This window comes from Cyprinus carpio, chromosome B10 (genome assembly GCF_018340385.1).
Source record: "Cyprinus carpio isolate SPL01 chromosome B10, ASM1834038v1, whole genome shotgun sequence".
Lineage (NCBI taxonomy): Eukaryota > Metazoa > Chordata > Actinopteri > Cypriniformes > Cyprinidae > Cyprinus > Cyprinus carpio.
In genome coordinates, this window is record NC_056606.1 from 4,902,928 (window position 1) to 4,924,056 (window position 21,129).

General features: G+C 36.1%; 3 protein-coding genes across 4 annotated transcripts in view; 2 read left to right on the plus strand and 1 right to left on the minus strand.

Moving 5' to 3' along the window:
* galt (galactose-1-phosphate uridylyltransferase) overlaps window positions 1–6,340 on the minus strand; it is a 109,664-nt gene extending 103,324 nt beyond the window's left edge. Inside the window, exons 1-4 of the mRNA XM_042732165.1 lie at window positions 5,968–6,340; window positions 5,218–5,387; window positions 4,092–4,167; window positions 3,878–3,926 (exon numbers count right to left, since the gene is read on the minus strand). Of these exons, the coding sequence (XP_042588099.1) occupies window positions 3,878–3,926; window positions 4,092–4,167; window positions 5,218–5,387; window positions 5,968–6,004 (332 nt within the window). The 5' untranslated portion in view covers window positions 6,005–6,340. The remainder of the gene's footprint in view (window positions 1–3,877; window positions 3,927–4,091; window positions 4,168–5,217; window positions 5,388–5,967) is intronic.
* Window positions 6,341–6,417: 77 nt separating this feature from the next.
* Window positions 6,418–10,079, plus strand: LOC109097495 (sigma non-opioid intracellular receptor 1-like). The gene is made up of 4 exons (XM_019111148.2): window positions 6,418–6,681; window positions 6,979–7,179; window positions 9,477–9,569; window positions 9,644–10,079. Exons 1-4 carry the CDS (start codon window positions 6,537–6,539, stop codon window positions 9,871–9,873), a joined length of 669 nt encoding a protein of 222 aa, XP_018966693.1. The 5' UTR covers window positions 6,418–6,536; the 3' UTR covers window positions 9,874–10,079.
* Window positions 10,080–12,675: 2,596 nt separating this feature from the next.
* katnal2 (katanin p60 subunit A-like 2) lies at window positions 12,676–21,104 on the plus strand. Of its 2 annotated transcripts, XM_042732167.1 has the most exons (17): window positions 12,676–12,815; window positions 13,375–13,445; window positions 13,547–13,607; window positions 13,671–13,713; window positions 13,920–13,956; window positions 14,044–14,161; window positions 14,256–14,354; window positions 14,432–14,509; window positions 14,617–14,694; window positions 15,376–15,474; window positions 18,262–18,325; window positions 18,457–18,575; window positions 18,692–18,783; window positions 18,901–19,011; window positions 19,093–19,255; window positions 20,634–20,736; window positions 20,846–21,104. In XM_042732167.1, exons 1-17 carry the CDS (start codon window positions 12,765–12,767, stop codon window positions 20,983–20,985), a joined length of 1,527 nt encoding a protein of 508 aa, XP_042588101.1. In that variant the 5' UTR covers window positions 12,676–12,764; the 3' UTR covers window positions 20,986–21,104. The 2 variants fall into 2 exon arrangements, with proteins under 2 accessions (XP_042588101.1, XP_042588100.1); XM_042732166.1 differs by having other exon boundaries at window positions 13,547–13,713.
* The last annotated feature ends 25 nt before the right edge of the window (window positions 21,105–21,129 follow it).

Consider the following 21,129-nt stretch of genomic DNA (forward strand, 5'->3'; position numbering starts at 1 on the left):
GTCTGTCTGTCTTTCTATCTCCTATCTATCTGTCTGTCTGTATATCTATCTATCTATCTGTCTGTCTGTCTGTCTGTCTGTCTGTCTGTATGTATATCTCTCTGTTTGTCTATCTATCTATCTATCTATCTATCTATATCTATCTGTCTGTCTGTCTGTCTATATCTATCTATCTATCTATCTATCTATCTATCTATCTATCTATCTATCTATCTATCTATCTATCTATCATCTATCTCTGTCTGTCTGTCTGTCTGGTCTGTCCTCTGTATCTATCTATCATCTATCTATCTATCTATCTCTCTGTCTGTCTGTCTGTCTGTCTGTCTGTGTATCTATCTATCTATCTATCTATCTATCTACTATCTATCTATGCTATCTATCTATCTATCTATCTATCATCTATCTCTGTCTGTCTGTCTGTGATCTATCTATCTGGCCATCCATCCATCCATCTATCCTGATTTGTTTTAACACTTGTGTTTTAGTTTTGTATTATTTTTGAAGTCATTTCAATATTTCGTTGATCACAATATTGATTTTAGTCTGTCTGTCTTTTTATTCATATGGCTATCTATCTATCTATCTATCTATCTATCTATCTATCTATCTATCTATCTATCTATCTCTACCCAATTCAATTCAAAATTACTTTATTGGCATGACTTCTATCTATCTATCTATCTATCTATCTATCTATCTATCTATCTATCTATCTCTACCCACAATTCATTTCAAATTATAATGGCATGACGGTAAAATAAAATATTGCCAAAGCTTATGCGTATCACAGTATGTCAATATAAAAAAATATATAATATAATGTACAATCTATTCATAACAATAATAATTAAATGAACATCACGGTATGTCACTCTACAGTATACAGTATGTACCATCTATCTGTCTGCCTGTACCTCTCTATCTATAACAGTCAGTCCATCTATCTGTCCATCCATCCATCCAGCTCACATTTCTCCAGCAGTTATGATCTAAGCAGTATTCATCATAAAACATACAGTGGATGTCACATTTCACCTTCGAAAATCATCCCGGCAGAGTTATGAATAAATGCATAGTGTAATTATGTCTACTCTCAGCCCTGAATGAAACCCAACAGCTGTGCAAACTTTCCAAAGTCTCCTCTTTCAGGCTTTATGTGGGGCAGCCAGTTCTCTCTATTAGGCGTCCTTGACTTGTTTGCGCCTTGAGCGCTATTCTTACTACTTTGAAAACAATGTCAGATCCCAGTGCATTAGAGTTGAGCGTCAGTTGGCAGGGTATGTGTGTTTGCGGCCTGCTCTGCTACGCTGCTAATTAGATGGTTTCACACACAGGTGCTGTTTCAGTGCAGCCGTCTGTACCTCCTCAGTGTCTGTAAAGTTCTCTTCTGCCTTCAAAAATAGTGCATAAAATGGTCCAGTGTGGGGGAGCTAAAACTGAAATCACTAGAGATCTGAGAAATCAGGGTAAGAGACAATCAAATGGTGTCTCTCCCATAAAACATGTCCACGTGATAATCACTGCTCATATACTGTATAATGGGCTGAATGACTTTGTACAAAGACTCGTCTACCTCAGTCACTTCTTTGATGACAGCACCACCTAGTGTTAACAATATGACGTGACCAGAAAGAGAACGGGGAATGAAATTTTGACAAATTATTGGACTGATTTTTCTTTAACCTGCTGGTGTATTCAAATTATTTTTCAGCTACGAAGTTAGGACATTTAAAAACATGATACAACTCGGAATCATATATTATGCATCATGACTTTTTTTTTTAAATACAACATTTAAATGCTTAAATACAAAATACAAAAAAAATGTTTTAATAAATTTCAATCAAAATGATGATGCAACAAAATGTAATACAAAACAAACTAAAAATGACTAAAACATGATATTATTTAAAAGATAAATTATGAAAATGTAAGAAATTATAAATAAGGCTCAGCCTTAGTCTCAGTCACAAAAAAAAAATTTAATAATAAATAAAAAATAAAAAAATTAAATGGAGTCACTTTTAAGTGTTCAAACATTTTAGTTACCAGCCCAGATTTTAATAACTCAAGTCACACTGTTAAAGATATACCAACAGACAAAACCAAAGTTAGAATGTGAAAAATGCTGATTTCATAAATAATCTACATAATACATTAACACAAACAAGACGCTGATAAAGCCATGATTTGAATCAACCTCTAATGTGTTTTGACTCATTGCTACTACATTTAGTTCTTTCCTCTCAGCTAACGCTCTCCTGAGGTGACGCTGTTCTGGCAGCACAATCAATTTCTACACGCAGTGTGATTAAACTCAGGGAAATAGTTTATTATTAGTGATTGATTGGGGGGGGGAGCGAGCAGTAGTGGAGGGAGCGAACTGTGTTTGCAAAATATCCCTCAGCGCCGCTCCAATCTATGGCAATCTGTGCTAATGTACTCTGAAAACAAAAAAACAATACTGTTATAAGAAAGAGAGAGAATAATATAAAACAGGGAAGGTGGCACTGACTTGGTTCAAGATCTGGGCAGGTAGGTAAGAAGAGGAAAGAGGATAGTGTATAGTTTATTTTTATTTGGATAATCTTTTTATTTTTTTTTTTTTTTTGTTGTTGTTTGTTTGTTTGATGCCACAGACCCCCCAAATGTGACGATCCCCTTCCGAGGGAACCCCATAAAAAATAAATGCATCTATATAATTTAATTTTATAAAGATCTATTACTATAGCTGTAAAAGAGTATCTGGAAAATACTTACTTTCTATTAATCTGATGATTTTTCCCCCACCATTTTGACTAAAATGTTAAATTTATAAATCTACAGAAACAGACAATTATGGATGTGAATGAATATTTGCAATTGATCAGAGGATTTCCAGCAAGACTTTTGAAAAGGAAAATTAAACAGTCATAATTATAAAATAAATGTGATTTTTTTTTTACTTTGTTTATTTATTTGTTTGTTTATATAAAATGTATTTATCTGTTTATTTAATCATTATTTATTTACTTAGTTAACTTTAACTTTATAAATAAATGTATTTATTTATTTTATGTTAGTTATTTATTTATATCAACTGTATTTATTTATTCATTATTTATTTACGTAGTTAACTTTAACTTTATAAATAATGTTTTATTATTTGTAAACTGTATTTATTTTATGTTAGTTATTTATTTATATCAACTTGTATTTTATGTTAGTTTTATTCATTATTTATTTACGTAGTTAACTTTAACTTTATAAATAAATGTAATTATTTATTTTATGTTAGTTATTTATTTATATCAACTGTATTTATTTATTCATTATTTATTTACGTAGTTAACTTTAACTTTATAAATAAATGTAATTATTTATTTTATGTTAGTTATTTATTTATATCAACTGTATTTATTTATTCATTATTTACGTAGTTAACTTTAACTTTATAAATAAATGTAATTATTTATTTTATTTTAGTTATTCATTTATTTATATTAACTGTATTTGTTTATTTATTCATTATTTACATCTATATTATAAATAAATGTATTTATTTACTTGTACTACATAATATTTATTTGCTTATTAAATATTTAGTTATTTTACATTTGTTTACACTATTTGTTTTTGGGGTTTTTGTGGATGACCTAGTAGCCCCCCGGTGGCTGCCATTATCATAAATCTGCTCATTTAGAAAAGTAACCGCACACCTCTCTTTAAAAAGTCACACAATTTATAAAATCATTCAACTCTGACAAACAGTGCACAGTGAGACACATGCCTAATCTGAATATTTAGGCTCAAGGGTTTTGTTGTTAATGGTAACGCCAGCAGTACTAGTTAGTAATTTTCATTCTTAAAAAAAGAAGCAATAAACTGTTCTCACCAAACACCTCTGGCTGCTTTGCTTTGGAAAAGTGGATGATGATCTGATCCTAGAACCAGTAATAATACAAATTATCAGCAAATTGTTAATGGTAATGAATGGTAATGAAATGCTTCACTAACATACAGATCATAATTGCACATTAAAAGTTTTACAACTAAACCCTGCAGGAAGATACGACTCTGAACTGAGAGAATGGGACGGTAGCTCATACCGGGATCTGGAGCGTCAGGCTGGAGAGCAGGGAAATCATTGTCAAACATGAACGTGCTGTCATACTCAGGATTCACCTGCAATAAAACGGAGGAAGATATCAAATATGAGTAAAACATCCCTGAGCGCTCTCTTTCTTGAAGTTTACTCTTCCTCAGGTTGACATAATATCTGCCCAGACGAGCTGCTTCCAGCCAAACGTATGTCTTAACAACATGAAAAAGTGAGTTCAAGATCTTGTCTGAATGTGAAGTAGCCTGGCAACTTTCTGTATTTAATTAATCATTAAAAAATAATGCCCAGGAATGAGAGAGTCAGCCAAGAACATTTGTCAGGCTTAAATAAACTGTGCCACTGAGTATCCGTCGCTGTATAACTCACACGGGCAGATGGAGAGAAATGTACGTTCAAGGAAAGGATATCACCGTATTTTTCTGCTTAGTCAGAGAATGCAGACACATCACTTTCACAGAGAAGACGGTTTGATCTGTGTTCGTATAAAAAGCTCCCATAATGCTGCAAGCTGAGCCAGAGGTGTCGACAGCTTATAACTAGACGCTCATGAATGTTTAAAATCCTGTAGATGGAGCGTTTTACTACAATCTGATAACTTGATACTTGAAAATAGCACATGTGAATGAACCAGAAATGGCACTGCAGTGATGCATCACAAAAAAAATAAAGAATATATTATTTTTCCTCAATCAATTTAACTAAACGAAGGCCTTCATTTTGTTTTGCAGGAATATTCAAGGTTCAATCATGGTCCAAAACGTCAAGCTGTACTGAGATCAGTGCGAGTAATTATGTGGAATATTATTTCAAATGTAAAATAACTGTTTTCTATATATATATTAAAATGTAATTTATCTCTGTGCTCAAAGTTGAATCATCTTTACTCCAGTCTTCAGTGTCACATGATCACTACTGTTAAAAACTTCAGGCACTTGTGTAAAATGCTGTCAAATGAGGATGCTGTCAAAAATAACTTATCTGTCTGGGAGTTAATGTTATAACATCAACAGAGCTTGCATGCATTTCATTTTTTTTTTCTTCAGTTTTGTGTCTCACTTCTTGTAATGACACCTCGGCGACACTCACTCAGTGGGAAGAGATGTTTTGCTCACCTCTCCATTGGCCCTCACGCTGCCGGGACAGAGGGGGTTGTTCGGGTCGTGTCGTGGGGTGTTGTCCTCTGGAGGTTTCTCCACCTGTCCTTTCCACGGACGCTTCATCCGGTGAGCCGACACCAGAACCCAGGAGTCCCGCAGGGGGTTGTACCTTAAATGCTGGTGCTCTGAAACAAATTCAAGAATGACATGACATTTTATTTGAAAGGTAACAAGCTGAGTTTTGCCACTCGGAGTGTTCATTTCTAAATCACAAACGAATAATCTTTGAACGAGTCGATTTCGTAAAGCGCTTAATGAAGCGTTTAATGAATTTCACAGGACAATTTGACAGTTTAAACAAACATAACTATCATAAAATTCCAAGCAACCCATACTAATTTTAAAGCATTGTGATAAACAATAGCATGTACAGTATAAAAAAATTACTCCTAAAAGCGATGCATAGCTAGTGAAATGAGTTTAAACCGTTTGAATCGGTTCATTGACATAAACTGTCCAAACGAACCGATTCTTTAAAATGATTCGGACTTCCCACCGCTTGATAAATCAATCACATGATCCGCTTCACAGCCAGCCGTCACGTGACTCATCTATCACGTATAATATCTTCAGTGGATTCAAACCACAGGAATAGTAACAAATAGAGGTTGTTGCATGGCATGTAGATTTGTCCGTGAATCGCGCACAGTTCAAAGCTCAGAACAGAAATATGCACAGGTGTCAACATGTAGAAACATTCCTCACCTTTAGGATCAAACGTGGGTTTACTGGTACTGTCCATCTTACTGCTTAATATAATCCCCCGTGGTTTCGAAATATATCCGATTACCTGTCACGGGTTTTTTAACATGAATTCACTGATTGTTTCTTTCTAGAGTTCAAGTTTTCATTTGATCTCCTCCTCAGTGTCCTCACGTGAACAGTGCTGCGCAAACAAAACGCAGTATGCGGTTTCTAAAGAGGAATAAACCGAGCAGTGCTGGCACCGTTTACAGGCTCAACCCGAGAACATAAATAATACCACATACATAAATACATTAATTTATTCGATCAAGTTTTTTATGATACAGTTTCACTGTGTCAATAAAATGTGCTGTGTGTATTTTGCGTATTTTAGTGGCGTATTGATGATAACGATGCACCGCCTTCTTCCGTGTAGCGCTCTGAGCGATCTCATTGGTCTAGAACTCGCCGTTTGTGGAGTGACGTCACCTCGCGTCATCGCCCGTCTCCTTTCACGTGTGTCTGAATGAAGTCTTCTTTAATGTCTTTTGCAGTCTTACCTTTAAACAGTCGTTTGTGCCCGGATAACGATGTCTGTAATAAGAATTATTCTGAAAACGGTGGTGGTTGTCGGGTTTCTGGTGTTGACAGTTCAGTTTATAAGATACTGGATGGCAAATAAACAATATGTCTTTACAAAAGAAGATGTTGCCAAGTTAGCCAGACAATATGCAGGTGAGTAAACACACATCACCTGTCTCTGTTCTCACATCTGTTGCTATGATGTTGCAGTAATTGGTTTCTATATATGTATATTGCGAATATACACTTCCTAGCAACACAGAGCTTTAAAGCTGTATTCAAATGCTCATGTTGTCTATCTAAAAGAATTGTTTAAAGTGTATATTGAGCAAATACCATATCTGATAACATAACTGTCCAGTAATTATTCTTCCTAGTTTGTCACTTGTCTGATAGATGTCTTAACTAAATAAAACTAGATGTCTGAGCTTGTGTGTTTGTGTGTCCCAGGCCAGGACCACGAGCAAGCCTTCTCTAAGGTGGTGGTGGAGCTGAGGAAGAGGTATCCGGGTCACATCCTGCCCGAAGAGGACCTGCAGTGGGTGTTTGTGAATGCGGGCGGCTGGATGGGCTCCATGTGTCTGCTGCACGCCTCTCTCACAGAGTATGTGCTGCTGTTCGGGACGGCCGTGGACACGGGTGGACATTCAGGTGGGTCAAGAGCAGCTCCAGGGCATGTTTGTCCTCAAAATTAAAAGAAAGAAAGAAATAATCTAAAATAAAGACTGCTATAGGATCATATGACTTTTTGCACTGCAACATTATTTATTTTTTAATTAAGCACTAAGTTCGAGTTAACTTGTTGCAGAATAATAATAATTGAAAACAATTGTGTATAGCAGTATTATTTAGAATATAAATTCTAAAAAAAAAAAAAAAAAAAACAATATGAATCTCTTTTTGAGATAAAATATGGTCACAAAATCTTAATAGACATAAAATACGGCAAATCTTCTATATTCCCAATTTCTATTTTTTTATTATTATTATTATTATTGGTGGTGAAGGTGGTGTTTTGCCTTGGCTTCTCACTAAAATTAAATAAGTTAAAGTTGATGAAGTATTACTAAAATTACTAGGACTATAAAACTATGTTTGTAATAATATTCATTTTTTTTTTTTTTTTTTTTTTTTTTTTTTTTTTTTTTAGTAATTTATTGACATTGACATTAAAAATGTAGTGTAAAAAAAATAAAGGTACATAGAAATATTAAAATCCAAAAGCTAATTTAAAAAAATATATATATAAAAATGTGAACTAAAGTTAAAGTGAAAACTAAAAATAACTGCTATAGGATCATATGACTTTTTGCACTGCAACATTATTTTTTAATTAAGCACTAAGTTCGAGTTAACTTGTTGCAGAATAATAATAATTGAAAACAATTGTGTATAGCAGTATTATTTAGAATATAAATTCATATATAATGTTTTTACTCTAATAATGTAAAAAATACTGTATTGATAATAATGAGAATCACTATTAACAATAATGGGAATTGCAAAAAAAAATATATATATATATGAATCACAAAAATTAGCTTTTTGAGATAAAATATGGTCACAAAATCTTAATAGACATAAAATATGGCAAATTTTCTGTATTCCCAATTTCTATTTTTTTTTTTTTTTTTTTTTTGTGGAGGTGGATTTTTGCCTTGGCTTCTCACAAAAATGAAATAAGTTGAAGTTGAAGTATTACTAAAATTACTAGGACTATAAAACTATATTTGTAATTCATTTTCTTCTGTTTTTTTTAATTTTAGTAATTTATTGAGTTTAAATTTTATGTGTTATTTGAAATTGATCTATAAAATTGTAATATTAGATGAAAACATATACTGAAAATTTTAAATGAAAAAATGTTGGGTAAAAAAATAAATAAAAGGTACATAGAAATATTAAAATCCAAAAGCCAATTTAAATATATATATAATATATATATATATATATATATATATATATATATATAAGTATATATATATATATATATGATATATATATAAATGTGAACTAAAGTTAAAGTGAAAACTATAAAATATAAATAAGGCCTTAAAATAATAAAATAATGGTACAAAATGAAAGGCCATTTCAAAAATATCGTAATCTTGGTTTTGTATAAATAATACTAAAATAACACTGTTTCTAATTTTAATTTTTTGTGACCATGTACCACAAAACTAGTCATAGTAACTCTTTTTTTTTTTTTTTTTTTGAAAACTGGAATCTTGAGGGTTCACAAAAAAAGTCTAATATTGAAAAAAAATCCACCTTTAAAAATTGTCCAAATTACTCAATGCATATGAATAATCAAAAAATAGTTTTTGAAATATTACCCTAGTATAAATGGAACATGATCTTACTTAATATCCTAATGATTTTTGGTATAAAAAAAAGGCCTTATATAAATAATGGCTAAATGTGTATTTGAATGTTTTTCTTATGATTGGTTTTTTATTATTGTGACGAATTATATTAATTATATGTGGCAGATGGAATGGGACCTATTTTAGGTCACACAAGATTTACACATGATATTTATTAAAAGGTGAAAGAACCACCATCATGCCTTCTTCCCAAACTAAAATGACCGTGAAGCATGTTTTATTGGATTGTACTGTTTTTAATGCAAATAGACAACGGTTTTATTCAGAGATATGTCAAACTGATTTATTTAAAAATGTACCTGAATGTATTTTAAAATTTCTGTCTAGTGTACATCAGAAATGTATTTTATAACCTTTTGTTGATTGTGTACCTTGTATAATTTATTCAGAGATCGCCATGAAAGTAGCCTTGATGCTGGCATGGCATTAAAAAGTGAATAAATAAATAACACATTTTTTCCCCACATCATATGTGTGCTCCTACAGTAAATGCAGCAATGACACCAAATACGGCTGTTTTGCCACATTAGGATTTCTTGTATTTTCACATTCCTCCTTCAGGCCGTTACTGGGCAGAGATATCAGACACCATCATTTCTGGAACGTTCAGGCAATGGAAAGAAGGCAGCACTAAAAGCGAGACTTACTATCCAGGTACAACCAGCACACGTCACGTCAACACACACCTGAGTCTAAGAGTGTTGTGAAGCCTGTGTTTGTTGTGGCAGGAGACTCTATCGTGCATGCGGTGGGAGAGGCCACGTCAGTGCAGTGGAGCGCCGGGACGTGGATGGTGGAGTACGGCCGAGGATTCATTCCCTCCACGCTGGGCTTCGCTCTGGCCGACACCGTCTTCAGCACCCAGGACTTTCTAACACTGTTTTATACTGTACGTGTTTATGTGAAGAGTATGATCCTGGAGGCTAGCACTTTCCTCACTGACACCGGCGTCCTCTGAAACACACACGTCCCTGTGTTATTCTGATAGCTGACCACAACATCAGCTGTTCGTTTGCTAATGGAGAACCCACGACTTGTTGAAATGGATGTATATGATAACACTTAAAGGGATACTCCAACCCAAAATGAAAATTTTGTCATTAATCACTTACCCTCATGTCGTTCCAAACCCGTAAAAGCTTCGTTCGTGTCCTGAACACAATTTAAGATATTTTGGATGAAAACCGGGAGGCTTGAGACTGTCCCATAGACTGCCAAATAAATAACAGAGTCAAGGTCCATAAAGACATCGTGAGAATACTCCATCTACTATCAGTGATTCAACTGTAACGTTATGAAGTGACAGGAACACTTTTTGTAAGTGAAGAAAACAAAAATAACGATTTATTCAATAATTCCTTTGTCAACGGTCTTCTCTGTGTCTCTTCATATCACTGTATGCTGCGTATGCTCTTCTGTGTCATCCGCGCCACAAGGATGCGCTGTTTCTACATGTATTTAGCTTTGATTTGAAAGACGACAGCGCATCCTTGTATGAAGAGACACAGAGGAGACTGTTGACAAAGGAATTGTTGAATAAAGTCGTTATTTTTGATCACTTGCAAAAAGTGTTCCCGTCGCTTCATATAACACAGATTGCACGTCTGATGGCAGATGGACTATTCTGACAACGACTTTCATATATTTTATGGACCTTGATACTGTTATTTATTTGGCAGTCTATGGGACAGTCACAGGCCTCCCGGTTTTCATCCAAAATATCTTAAATTGTGTTCCGAAGCTCACTGTAAAAAATTTAACTTCTCATTTTCCAGTTTACGAAAACTTTTGAGTCTCAAATACTAAAAAATGCTATTTTCTTGAAACTACACAAAAATTCTTGTCAGACCAACAAAATTACCCCAAATGTTGCCCCAACTAGCTAAACACAGTTGTCTGAACAAAGAATTTCATATTGTTGAAATGTTAAGGCTTTGTGAGTTCCCAGCATGCATTGCAGCGTGAATAAATGATGCAGTTACTGTTATAGCGTTATTGTTTTGCTGTTTGCTGACTTAATTTCAACTTTTTTTTTATTGTTTTTATCATTATTGTTAGTTATTTGTTGTACTGTGATGTAAAAGAGCTCATTGTTTTAACATGTGTTGGTTGTCACCGTTCTTGAGGTTTGTGTGTCTGGTATTGAGGCCTAGAGTATGTTCAACTAGTTACGTCTATTTTCTGGATTTAATTGGCTTGTAAGTTGTCTTAACAAAGACAATGCTGTCTGCTTATTGGATCATAGCTTTTCACCTTTGTCAGTTGAAAGGAAACATACATTTTTATAATGTGGTGACTTTTTAAACATCCTTTTTTTTTCTTTTTTGTTCCAGAAAACAGAAAAAAATGAATTACCTCAACGATAGTAATTGTTGTTTCAGCTGCTGTGACAATAATTTTTCTATTAGTAAAATAAGAAAATCAGCATTGCATGAACAAACAAATTTACATTGGCTGAACAAAGTATCTTCATTGAGCAGAACTAAAAATCTATTGTTGAGAAAACTCAAAAGTCTTACTGCATCAAGTTGCCTTACTCTTTTAAGTATTCTCAGCAGTTTATTTTTTAAAGAGCTTTTACGGGTTTGGAACGAAATGGGGGTAGGTGATTAATGACAAGATTTACATTTTGGGGTGGAGTATCCCTTTAATGTAATTACTTTTCCAATAATTAAAGTTTTATTTTCCGTACTGTACAAAGAGTTTATCAGATGTCTTTTCTAAAGCTGAAACACATTTTTGGTCAACACACTGTTTGTGTTTGAACATGTCGAGATGTTTTAGCAGCTCGATACTGTCCAGAAACATTATTACGAGGTATGGATAAAACAATCAAAAGGTAGCTTTCTGTTTTTCCAGATCACACTCTTTGCACCTTTAATATACTGTGAATATTAATTGTTTCTTTATTTTTCATAATTTTTATTGTTATAAATTGTTCTGTATGGTTTTGTGTCTGCTGTTCAGCGTTCAGTAATAAACCTATTAATTAGTATTGCTGAATACGTCTTTTATTTAGAAATTATTTTGTGTTTGTTTGTTTTCTTTTATGTATCTGTCAAATAAGGAATGACAAAAAAAAACTTAATTATTTTCCATAACCTTCAAAGAGTTTATCTTTATTTTTATTTTATTTTTTATCGACATTTACAAACAAATGACAGTGTTTGTTTGTTATTATTATTATTATTTATTAACATACCGAATTTGCTGCTCAAGAAGCATTTTGTTATCATCATCAGTGTTAAAATGTTCTTGCTACTTAATATTTCTGTGGAAACACTATCATTCAAAAGTTAGGGGTGAGTAATGTAACGAAATATATCATGGTTTCCAAAAAATATTATGTCAGCAGAGTTGCCTTATGCTGCTCACTGAAGAAGGCTGTGTCTGGGTCAATTTTTTTTTTTTTATTTATTTTTTTTTATTGTTGATAATCATTATTTTATTTTATTTATTAATGATTAATTATGTATTAATTATTATGTATTATTTTTTATGGATGATGTTGTGATGAAGACTGGAGTAATGATACTGAAAATTCAGCTTTTATCACAAATAAATAACATTTTGCTATGAATTCAAATAGAAAACAGTTATTATAACCTGTAAAAAAAAATAATAATTAAATAAATTACAAATTGTACTGGATATTTTATTAAATATATGCAGCCTTGGTGAGCATTATTCCAAATGTTTTGACTGGTAGTGTATGTAATTCTGCATATTATAATCATATAATGCATATGTAGTTTTTCCTGCTGGTGATCACACGTGCACGCGCGCGCCGCGCTCATTCATTTCAGCTCGCTGCTGTTTGTGTGTGTGTTTGTGTGTGTTGATATTAGCATGGATCTCTCTTATCAAGCCATAAGGACTGCTAATCAGGCCAGAGAGGCGGTGAGTGCTGAAGTCAAGCTGTTGTTGTAGCTGTCGTGTTAAACTGTGTTCTCTATGATTAACACACGCGATAAACTGCAATGTGTTGAGCAAATATTCGTGTAACTGCGTGTATACAGGAAAGAGTGTATACATATATATATACAAATATTGTGAGATAAATGGAGTGCGAATGAAGTCGAGTGCCTTTTTATCGTTTTTAAATAGCCTTTCGGATAATTTTTGTAACAATTAGCAAGATGGCTAGTTAGTTACTAATGCGCGTGTTTACAGTCATTGAGTCCTGTGTTGCCATAGCTACCTGTAATGCTGGCTTTGCACTTCCCTCAATGAAAGATTTGGCGCCATCTAACGGATAGTAGTCAATTCGAATATCTGTTACAGCTAAAATGTATCAGTTTGAGTAACAATTAATATTCATTCATGTTCCCCGCAAAATATGCTACTAGTACTACAGCTGCTGCAAGTAACCATATTAAAGTCGTGACCTTTAGTTTGTGGATGTAACTTAATTTTAAATATTTTTTTTTTTTTTTTTTAAATAAATTTATTTTCTTAGGAGGAAATAAGAACAGAAACGCGCAGGAGAAATTTGCTGGTTTTGATTTATCATCATTTAATGGAGGAGGGGTGAGATCTTAAAAACATTTCTTAAAATGACATAAACATTAAATAACTCTAAATTACAGAAGTGTTAATACATTTAAGTCATTTCTTTTTTGACTGCACAGGTATCTGGATTCAGCCAAAGCCTTGGAGAAAGAAAGCAGTTTTGCTTTATGCCGTTTTGAGGTGTGTGATAATGTTGACCTGGAGACCGTTCTTATGGAATATGAGAGTTATTATTTAATAAAGTTTCAGAAATATCCCAAACTGACGAAGAAACTGACAGAACAAGGTGAGAGTTTACTTATAACTTATGTGGAACTAAATAAATATTGTTGTATTATTTTGTATATATATGTGTGTGTGTGTGTGTGTGTGTGTGTGTGTTCATGTACATTAAAAAAAAATAATTGTTAAACAATATATAGTGTAATAGTGTAATAATACTTGTTTAAACTGTTAATAAAGGTTATTATTTAGTGTCATTTTTCTTTATAGGAGAAGGTCGGCTTGTAAAGAGCTGTGGTAAAAGAAGGTATGTATAGTACTTTTACCACAAGAACATTCAAAGGCTCAGTGTAATGTTGTTTTTATTCACCATGTGTGTATTAATTTGTGAAAGGACGTCATCATCCAGTCACACACTCCCAAAAATCAACTCCATCCAGCGACCTCCGTCCAGAAACACTGTTAAAAAGACTGAATCTAAACTAACAGGAAGAGACATCTGCAAACCAAGTGTAAGATACAAACATCTTTTTTTTTCTTTTTGGTTTGAACAAACTATTATATACTCTATAAACAATAAAGAGTGACTTTGCATGATCTGTCCAGGAAGGAGAGCAGCGGACGGCTGCGGACACCTCAGGGTTCGGTCTGAATGTGTCTCCTCTCATCAGGGATGGGGCAGAAGTTGGAACACACATGAGAAAGGTCTTTCTTTTCATTGTGTACTGTACTCACCTTCATGTAGTTTAAAACCCATATGACTTTCTTCCTTTCTTCGTCAGGTTGATTACAGGAGTCTGATTCCTGATGCAGTTAAAGGTGCCGCTAATGACTCAGTCCTGCCCTGCACAGATTTCTCAGTAGGTCAACTGTATGTTTCATTCAGGTTCAAAGCAACTGAAGCTCTGTTGGAAGCAGCTGTGATAGAAAATAATTCTGAAACATCCCTCATCCTTTTGTCTGGCAGGAGCGTTTGCTGAAACCCATAAGTGCCTTCACTGGAATGAACAGTGACATGAGGGAACTTGCAGCGGTTATTAGCAGAGTAAGTCCATGTTTATGAAATCAGTTCCATTGTATGGCAGTTTGGTGCTATATTAGGGAAATATTATGAAGTGTATATATATATTTAATAATTTATATTGTATTGGCAAAATCATAATGTAAGATTACTGTATGAATCAGTAATAAAATGATATATATATATAATTATTTTTTTTGATCATTTGATTTTTTTTTCATGCACTTGAAGCATTACATGTGTAACTGAGTGCAACAGTCTATTTCTATTTTTACTTCAAAATTAACAAGAAGCACCACAATTAAATGCATAGCTTTTTTTGTTTAGATTTTTTCACTATTTGAGAGCTGGGAGGGGAAATGTCCTAAAAATAATGTCACAATGCAAAATATCTTGATGGGTCTAAAATAAGCTTCATCTTCATTCATTTGAATTTGATGTTTCACACATTTATACAATATTTTACTTTTAAAGACAATACATTTTTGATAATGATTTTCATACTGTGCCATTCCAACACTGATTCAACACTAGAGAGCAGCATACAGTCTGTTTTATAATATAGTGGGACATCCCAGTATCATTTGTGGTGTGTGTGTGTGTGTGTGTGTGTGTGTGTGTGTGTGTGTGCAGATACATACACAGACTGGAACATGTATTATTGAAGCACTCCATTTCATCTTTCTCTCCTGTCTCTCCATAAAGGATATCTATTTACACAACCCCAACGTGCGCTGGGACGACATTATAGGCCTGGAGTCTGCCAAGCGATTAGTCAAAGAAGCTGTCGTCTACCCCATTAAGGTGCTTGGCCGCTAAACACTTTGGTATTTCTCAAGCTGCCGCCTGCCTTCGATTCTGAATACATCTCCACTAACGGCTAGAGGAAAGCTGGGCTCAGGGTTATTTCTTAAGATGACATGAAATCTATACCTGAATACCATCCAATCTGACCGCTCACATCTCTGCCTCATCTCTGGCCTCTCTGCTGATGACTACAAATCCACAATACGCTCCCGACAAACAGGAAATGCAAACGTTATTTGTCTTCCCTGACTCAATCATGTGGTGAACAAGCCTGCTGTCGTACAGAATTACCTGGAAGTTCTGCTTGTGCAGCTTATTTTTGCTTGTAGCACATAAAGTAAAAATTGTATGAAGAATATGATTACATCACATTATGCTGAAGGACATTTTGAGGCTGAGTTTTGTCAATACTTGGACCTTATCATGTATTAGATAAAGTGGTGTCTGACAGTTAATTGGTCGATGAAAATATTAGTTTTTGTTATTCACCTTAGCGTGAAGTCAACAAACAATATTGATTATTCGTGAAATCTCCCTAGCAACCACTCATAACATCTCAGTAGCCAAATAACAGCCATTCAGAGCACCACAGCAACCAACTAGAAACCTTATCAGTGCCTTCAATATTAGAGAACAACTGCAACAGCCTAGCAACACTCTTACAGGCACTCAGAAAATCTTAGCAGCCACCTAGCAACACCCTAGTAACCAGCCAGAACATTGTAGAAACTAACTAGCAGCTATCCAGAACACCCTATCAATGCTCTAAAAACCACTCAGATTATGACATCCTTAGAAATGTCCTTGTAATGTCCCTGTAACCATCCAGAACATGTTTACCAACCACCTAGCAATGGACAGGCATGCACAACTCCACTGCAACCAGCAAGAAACCGCCCAGAACACCATAGGAGCTTACTAGCAACCACATAGAGCACCACAGCAACAGCCAGCCTAGCAACGGACTTACAGCAACTTAGAAATTCTTTAAACACCTAGCAATGACGTAGTAACTACCCAGCAACATGCCTGACAACCTAACAATCCTAGCAACCATGACAAACCCCTATAGCAACTTACCTAACAGTCTAACAATCCTAGAAACCGTAACAAAGCCCATAGCAACCTGCCTAACAACCTATCAATCCTAGTAACCGTGACAAAGCCCTATAGCAACTTACCTAACAGTCTAACAATCCTAGAAACCGTAACAAAGCCCATAGCAACATGCCTAACAACCTATCAATCCTAGTAACCGTGACAAAGCCCTATAGCAACTTACCTAACAGTCTAACAATCCTAGCAACCATGAGAAAGCCCCACAGCAACATGCCTAACAACCTAACAATCTTAGCAACCATGGCAAAGCCCCACAGCAACGTGCCTAACAACCCTAGCAACCATGAGAAAGCCCCACAGCAACAAGCCTAACAACCTAACAACCCTAGCAACCATGAGAAAGCCCCACAGCAACAAGCCTAACAACCTAACAATCTTAGCAACCATGGCAAAGCCCCACAGCAACGTGCCTAACAACCCTAGCAACCATGAGAAAAGCCCCACAGCAACCAGCCTAACAACCTAAACAACCCTAGCAACCATGAGAAAGCCCCACAGCAACAAGCCTAACAACCTAACAACCTTAGCAACCATGAGAAAGCCCCACAGCAACATACCTTACAACCTAACAACCACATAGGGGGAAAAAACACCAAATCACCTAGCAATGCCTTAGTAACCACCCAGAACACCCTATTACAACATCCTTAGAAACTTCCACTAGCACATGCTTAGCAACCACCTAGAAACCCCTAGCAACTGCCTAGCAGCCATATAGCAATGCACAAACAGCCACCCAGAAATTCCCTGCAACCAGCTGGAAACAACCCAGAACACCCTATAAATGCTGCATCAACCACCAACAACTCCAATGCAGCTCTCTAGCGACCACATAGAGCACCATGGCAACAGCCAGCCTAGCAACACACCTAGAAAACATATTAGAAAACACCTAGCACCTGCTTACCAAATACCAAGAGCACTTTAGTAATATGCCAAACAACCACCTAGTAACCATGGCAAAGCACCATAGCAACCACCCAGCAACCACTCAAAAGACCCAAGTGACCACCCATAACACACTAGTAGCCAATAAATAACCACTCAAAACCAGAGCACCACAGCAAAAACCTAGCAACACACTCATAACCATCCAAAACACCCTAGCACATGCCTAGCAACCACCTAGCAATGCACCCAGAATTCAATATCAGCTTTCTAAAAAAAAACACACATAGAGCACCATAGCAAGAACCTAGCAGCACACTTGGAACCATTTAAAACACCTTAGAAACTGCCTACCAATGCCCTAGAACCCATTCAGAATACCCAAGCAACACAAATCCTAGTAAATGTGACAAAGCACCATAGCAACCACCTAGATGTGTACAGCCACCAGAAAACTGTAGCAGCTGCCTAGCAACACCCTAGTGACAACCACCAAAAACATTATAGCAACCAACTGGCAATTGGTTGCCAGAACACCCTATCAAGTATGTAACAACCACCTAAAAGTGTCTTAGCAACCACAAAAAAAAAAAAAAAAACACGAAAACATAACATACTATCACATTAGGGACATTTTAGAAATGACAAATAGTAATCACTCAGAACAATTGTCTAGAAATACCACCTAGCAACCTGTAGAAACACCCCAACAACCACCTAAAGCAATATAGCAATCATCTAGTTCTAACCACTATCCACCTTCCCTCTTTTTTTCAGTATCCGCAGCTGTTCACTGGAATTCTGGCACCTTGGAAGGGTTTACTCCTGTATGGACCACCAGGTCTGACCTTTCTGATTTCTGTTTGTGTAAATCCATTTGTGAAAATATGAATATTCAATCCCTGAATATAAAATATAACTCATTTTGTGTGTAATATGATCTTAATGTGATGACTGCCCCTCAAAAATCAGGCACAGGAAAGACGATGCTGGCCAAAGCTGTAGCCACGGAGTGCAACACAACATTCTTCAACATCTCTGCATCCAGTATTGTCAGCAAATGGAGGGGAGACTCTGAGAAGCTGGTTCGGGTCCGAAGAGACATTATTTTCTCAGATTTGTGTTATTTTATTGTTTTATGAGATGTGTGAGGGAAAGTTTGTGCTCAGCGAAACACTGATTTTCCTCATGTTATGATTCTCTGCAGGTTTTGTTTGAGCTGGCAAGATATCACGCTCCATCCACCATCTTCTTGGATGAGCTGGAATCAGTGATGAGCCAGCGAGGGGTTGGCCAAGGGTGAGCATGAGCCAGTTACTTTCACCGACAGTAAGCTTATAAAACAACCTGAAATCTCACTCCTAGGACACAATCCATAACTATTAAATTACACAATTTCTGTTTTATCTCTTTGAGAGGTGATCATGAGGGCAGTAGAAGGATGAAGACGGAGTTACTAGTTCAGATGGATGGACTGGCACGATCAAACGATCTTGTGTTTGTGCTTGCTGCCTCAAACTTACCTTGGTGAGGAGTGATTGTGAGGAAACAATATCATTTTTTTCTTTTGTTATGGTTTTCTTTATAATCTTTCTAATCTGTCTTCAGGGAGTTGGACCATGCCATGCTGAGAAGACTGGAGAAGCGGATACTGGTGGGTCTCCCATCTGCCCCTGCCAGACAAGCAATGATCAGTCATTGGCTGCCTCCAGTTAGTAACACAGGTGGTGTGGAGCTACGGACAGAGCTGGACTATGACTCTCTGGCACAGGTGAGAGAAACCATGTGTGTAGATATATAGATAGATAGATAGATAGATAGATAGATAGATAGATAGACAGACAGGTAGATAGATAAACAGACAGACAGGTAGACAGACAGGTAGATAGATAGACAGACAGGTAGATAGACAGTCAGACAGGTAGATAGACAGACAGATAGATAGACAGATAGAGAGGTAGATAGACAGTCAGACAGGTAGGTAGACAGACAGACAAACAGACAGGTAGGTAGGTAGATAGACAGACAGACAGACAGGCAGATAGACAGTCAGACAGACAGACAGACAGGTAGACAGACAGGTAGGTAGGTAGACAGACAGGCAGGTAGACAAACAGACAGGTAGATAGACAGTCAGATAGATAGATAGACAGATAGAGAGGTAGATAGACAGACAGACAGGTAGGTAGGTAGATAGACAGACAGACAGACAGGCAGATAGACAGACAGACAGGTAGGTAGGTAGACAGACAGGCAGGTAGACAAACAGACAGGTAGATAGACAGACAGGTAGATAGATAGACAGACAGGCAGAGAGGTAGATAGACAGGTAGATAGACAGGTAGGTAGGTAGACAGACAGACAGGCAGATAGACAGACAGACAGGTAGGTAGGTAGACAGACAGGCAGGTAGACAAACAGACAGGTAGATAGATAGACAGACAGGTAGGTAGGTAGACAGACAGGCAGGTAGACAAACAGACAGGTAGATAGACAGACAGATAGATAGATAGACAGATAGAGAGGTAGATAGATAGACAGACAGGTAGGTAGGTAGGTAGACAGACAGACAGGTAGATAGACAGACAGACAGGTAGATAGAGAGTCAGACAGGTAGATAGATAGATAGACAGATAGACAGGTAGATAGACAGTCAGACAGGTAGATAGATAGATAGACAGACAGACAGATAGATAGACAGTCAGACAGGTAGATAGACAGACAGACAGGTAGATAGACACATAGATAGACAGTCAGACAGGTAGGTAGACAAACAGACAGACAGGTAGACAAACAGACAGACAGGTAGACAGACAGGCAGACAGACAGGCAGGCAGACAGACAGACAGGTAGACAAACAGACAGACAGGTAGACAGACAGGCAGACAGACAGGCAGGCAGACAGACAGACAGGTAGACTGACAGACAGGTAGGTAGGTAGGTAGGTAGGTAGACAGACAGACAGGTAGATAGACACACAGACAGACAGACAGACAGACAGGCAGGCAGGCAGGCAGGCAGGCAGATAGATAGATAGATAGATAGATAGATAGATAGATAGATAGATAGATAGATAGATAGATAGATAGATAGATAGATAGATACTATTGAGACAATTGTCCTGATATGTTCACGTCCTGATATTTCAGAAGACAGTTGGTTACTCTGGGTCAGATATCAGGTTAGTGTGTAAGGAGGCCGCTATGAGACCTGTGCGAAAAATCTTTGACGCCCTTGAAAATCACATTGAAGGTAAGAAATATGCCACGTCCCGCTCTGAACGACATTAAACTGCTGTTTCATCACGAAATCCTGTTTTGCCCACAATTCACAGTCTCCATTACACCATGCATCTTCACAGGTCAGTCCAATATGCCGGTTATTGAACTAGAAACTGTGACCACAGCAGATTTCCTGGAGGTGATTGCTCACACCAAACCGTCAGCCAGATGTCTGATGGATAGATACTCGGCCTGGGAGAAAGAGTACGAGTCTGTCTGACACATGATCTCAGCATAATACATGGACTGTTATTACAGCAACCAACAAATCTTTGTACTGCACTACTACCTACTCTTTTTATAACGACATGCTGTGTTTCTCACTAGAAAAACATTTTAAAGGAAATATTAAAAACTATTTTAA

Coding starts and splice junctions, on each gene's coding strand:
- LOC109097495 (XM_019111148.2), top strand. CDS start 6,537: ATGTCTGTAATAAGAATTATTCTGAAAACGGTGGTGGTTGTCGGGTTT. Junction 6,682..6,978: donor GTTAGCCAGACAATATGCAG/GTGAGTAAACAC, acceptor TGTGTGTCCCAG/GCCAGGACCACGAGCAAGCC. Junction 9,570..9,643: donor AAGCGAGACTTACTATCCAG/GTACAACCAGCA, acceptor TTGTTGTGGCAG/GAGACTCTATCGTGCATGCG.
- katnal2 (XM_042732166.1), top strand. CDS start 12,765: ATGGATCTCTCTTATCAAGCCATAAGGACTGCTAATCAGGCCAGAGAG. Junction 13,714..13,919: donor GAAGAAACTGACAGAACAAG/GTGAGAGTTTAC, acceptor TTTTCTTTATAG/GAGAAGGTCGGCTTGTAAAG. Junction 14,695..15,375: donor TTGCAGCGGTTATTAGCAGA/GTAAGTCCATGT, acceptor CTCTCCATAAAG/GATATCTATTTACACAACCC.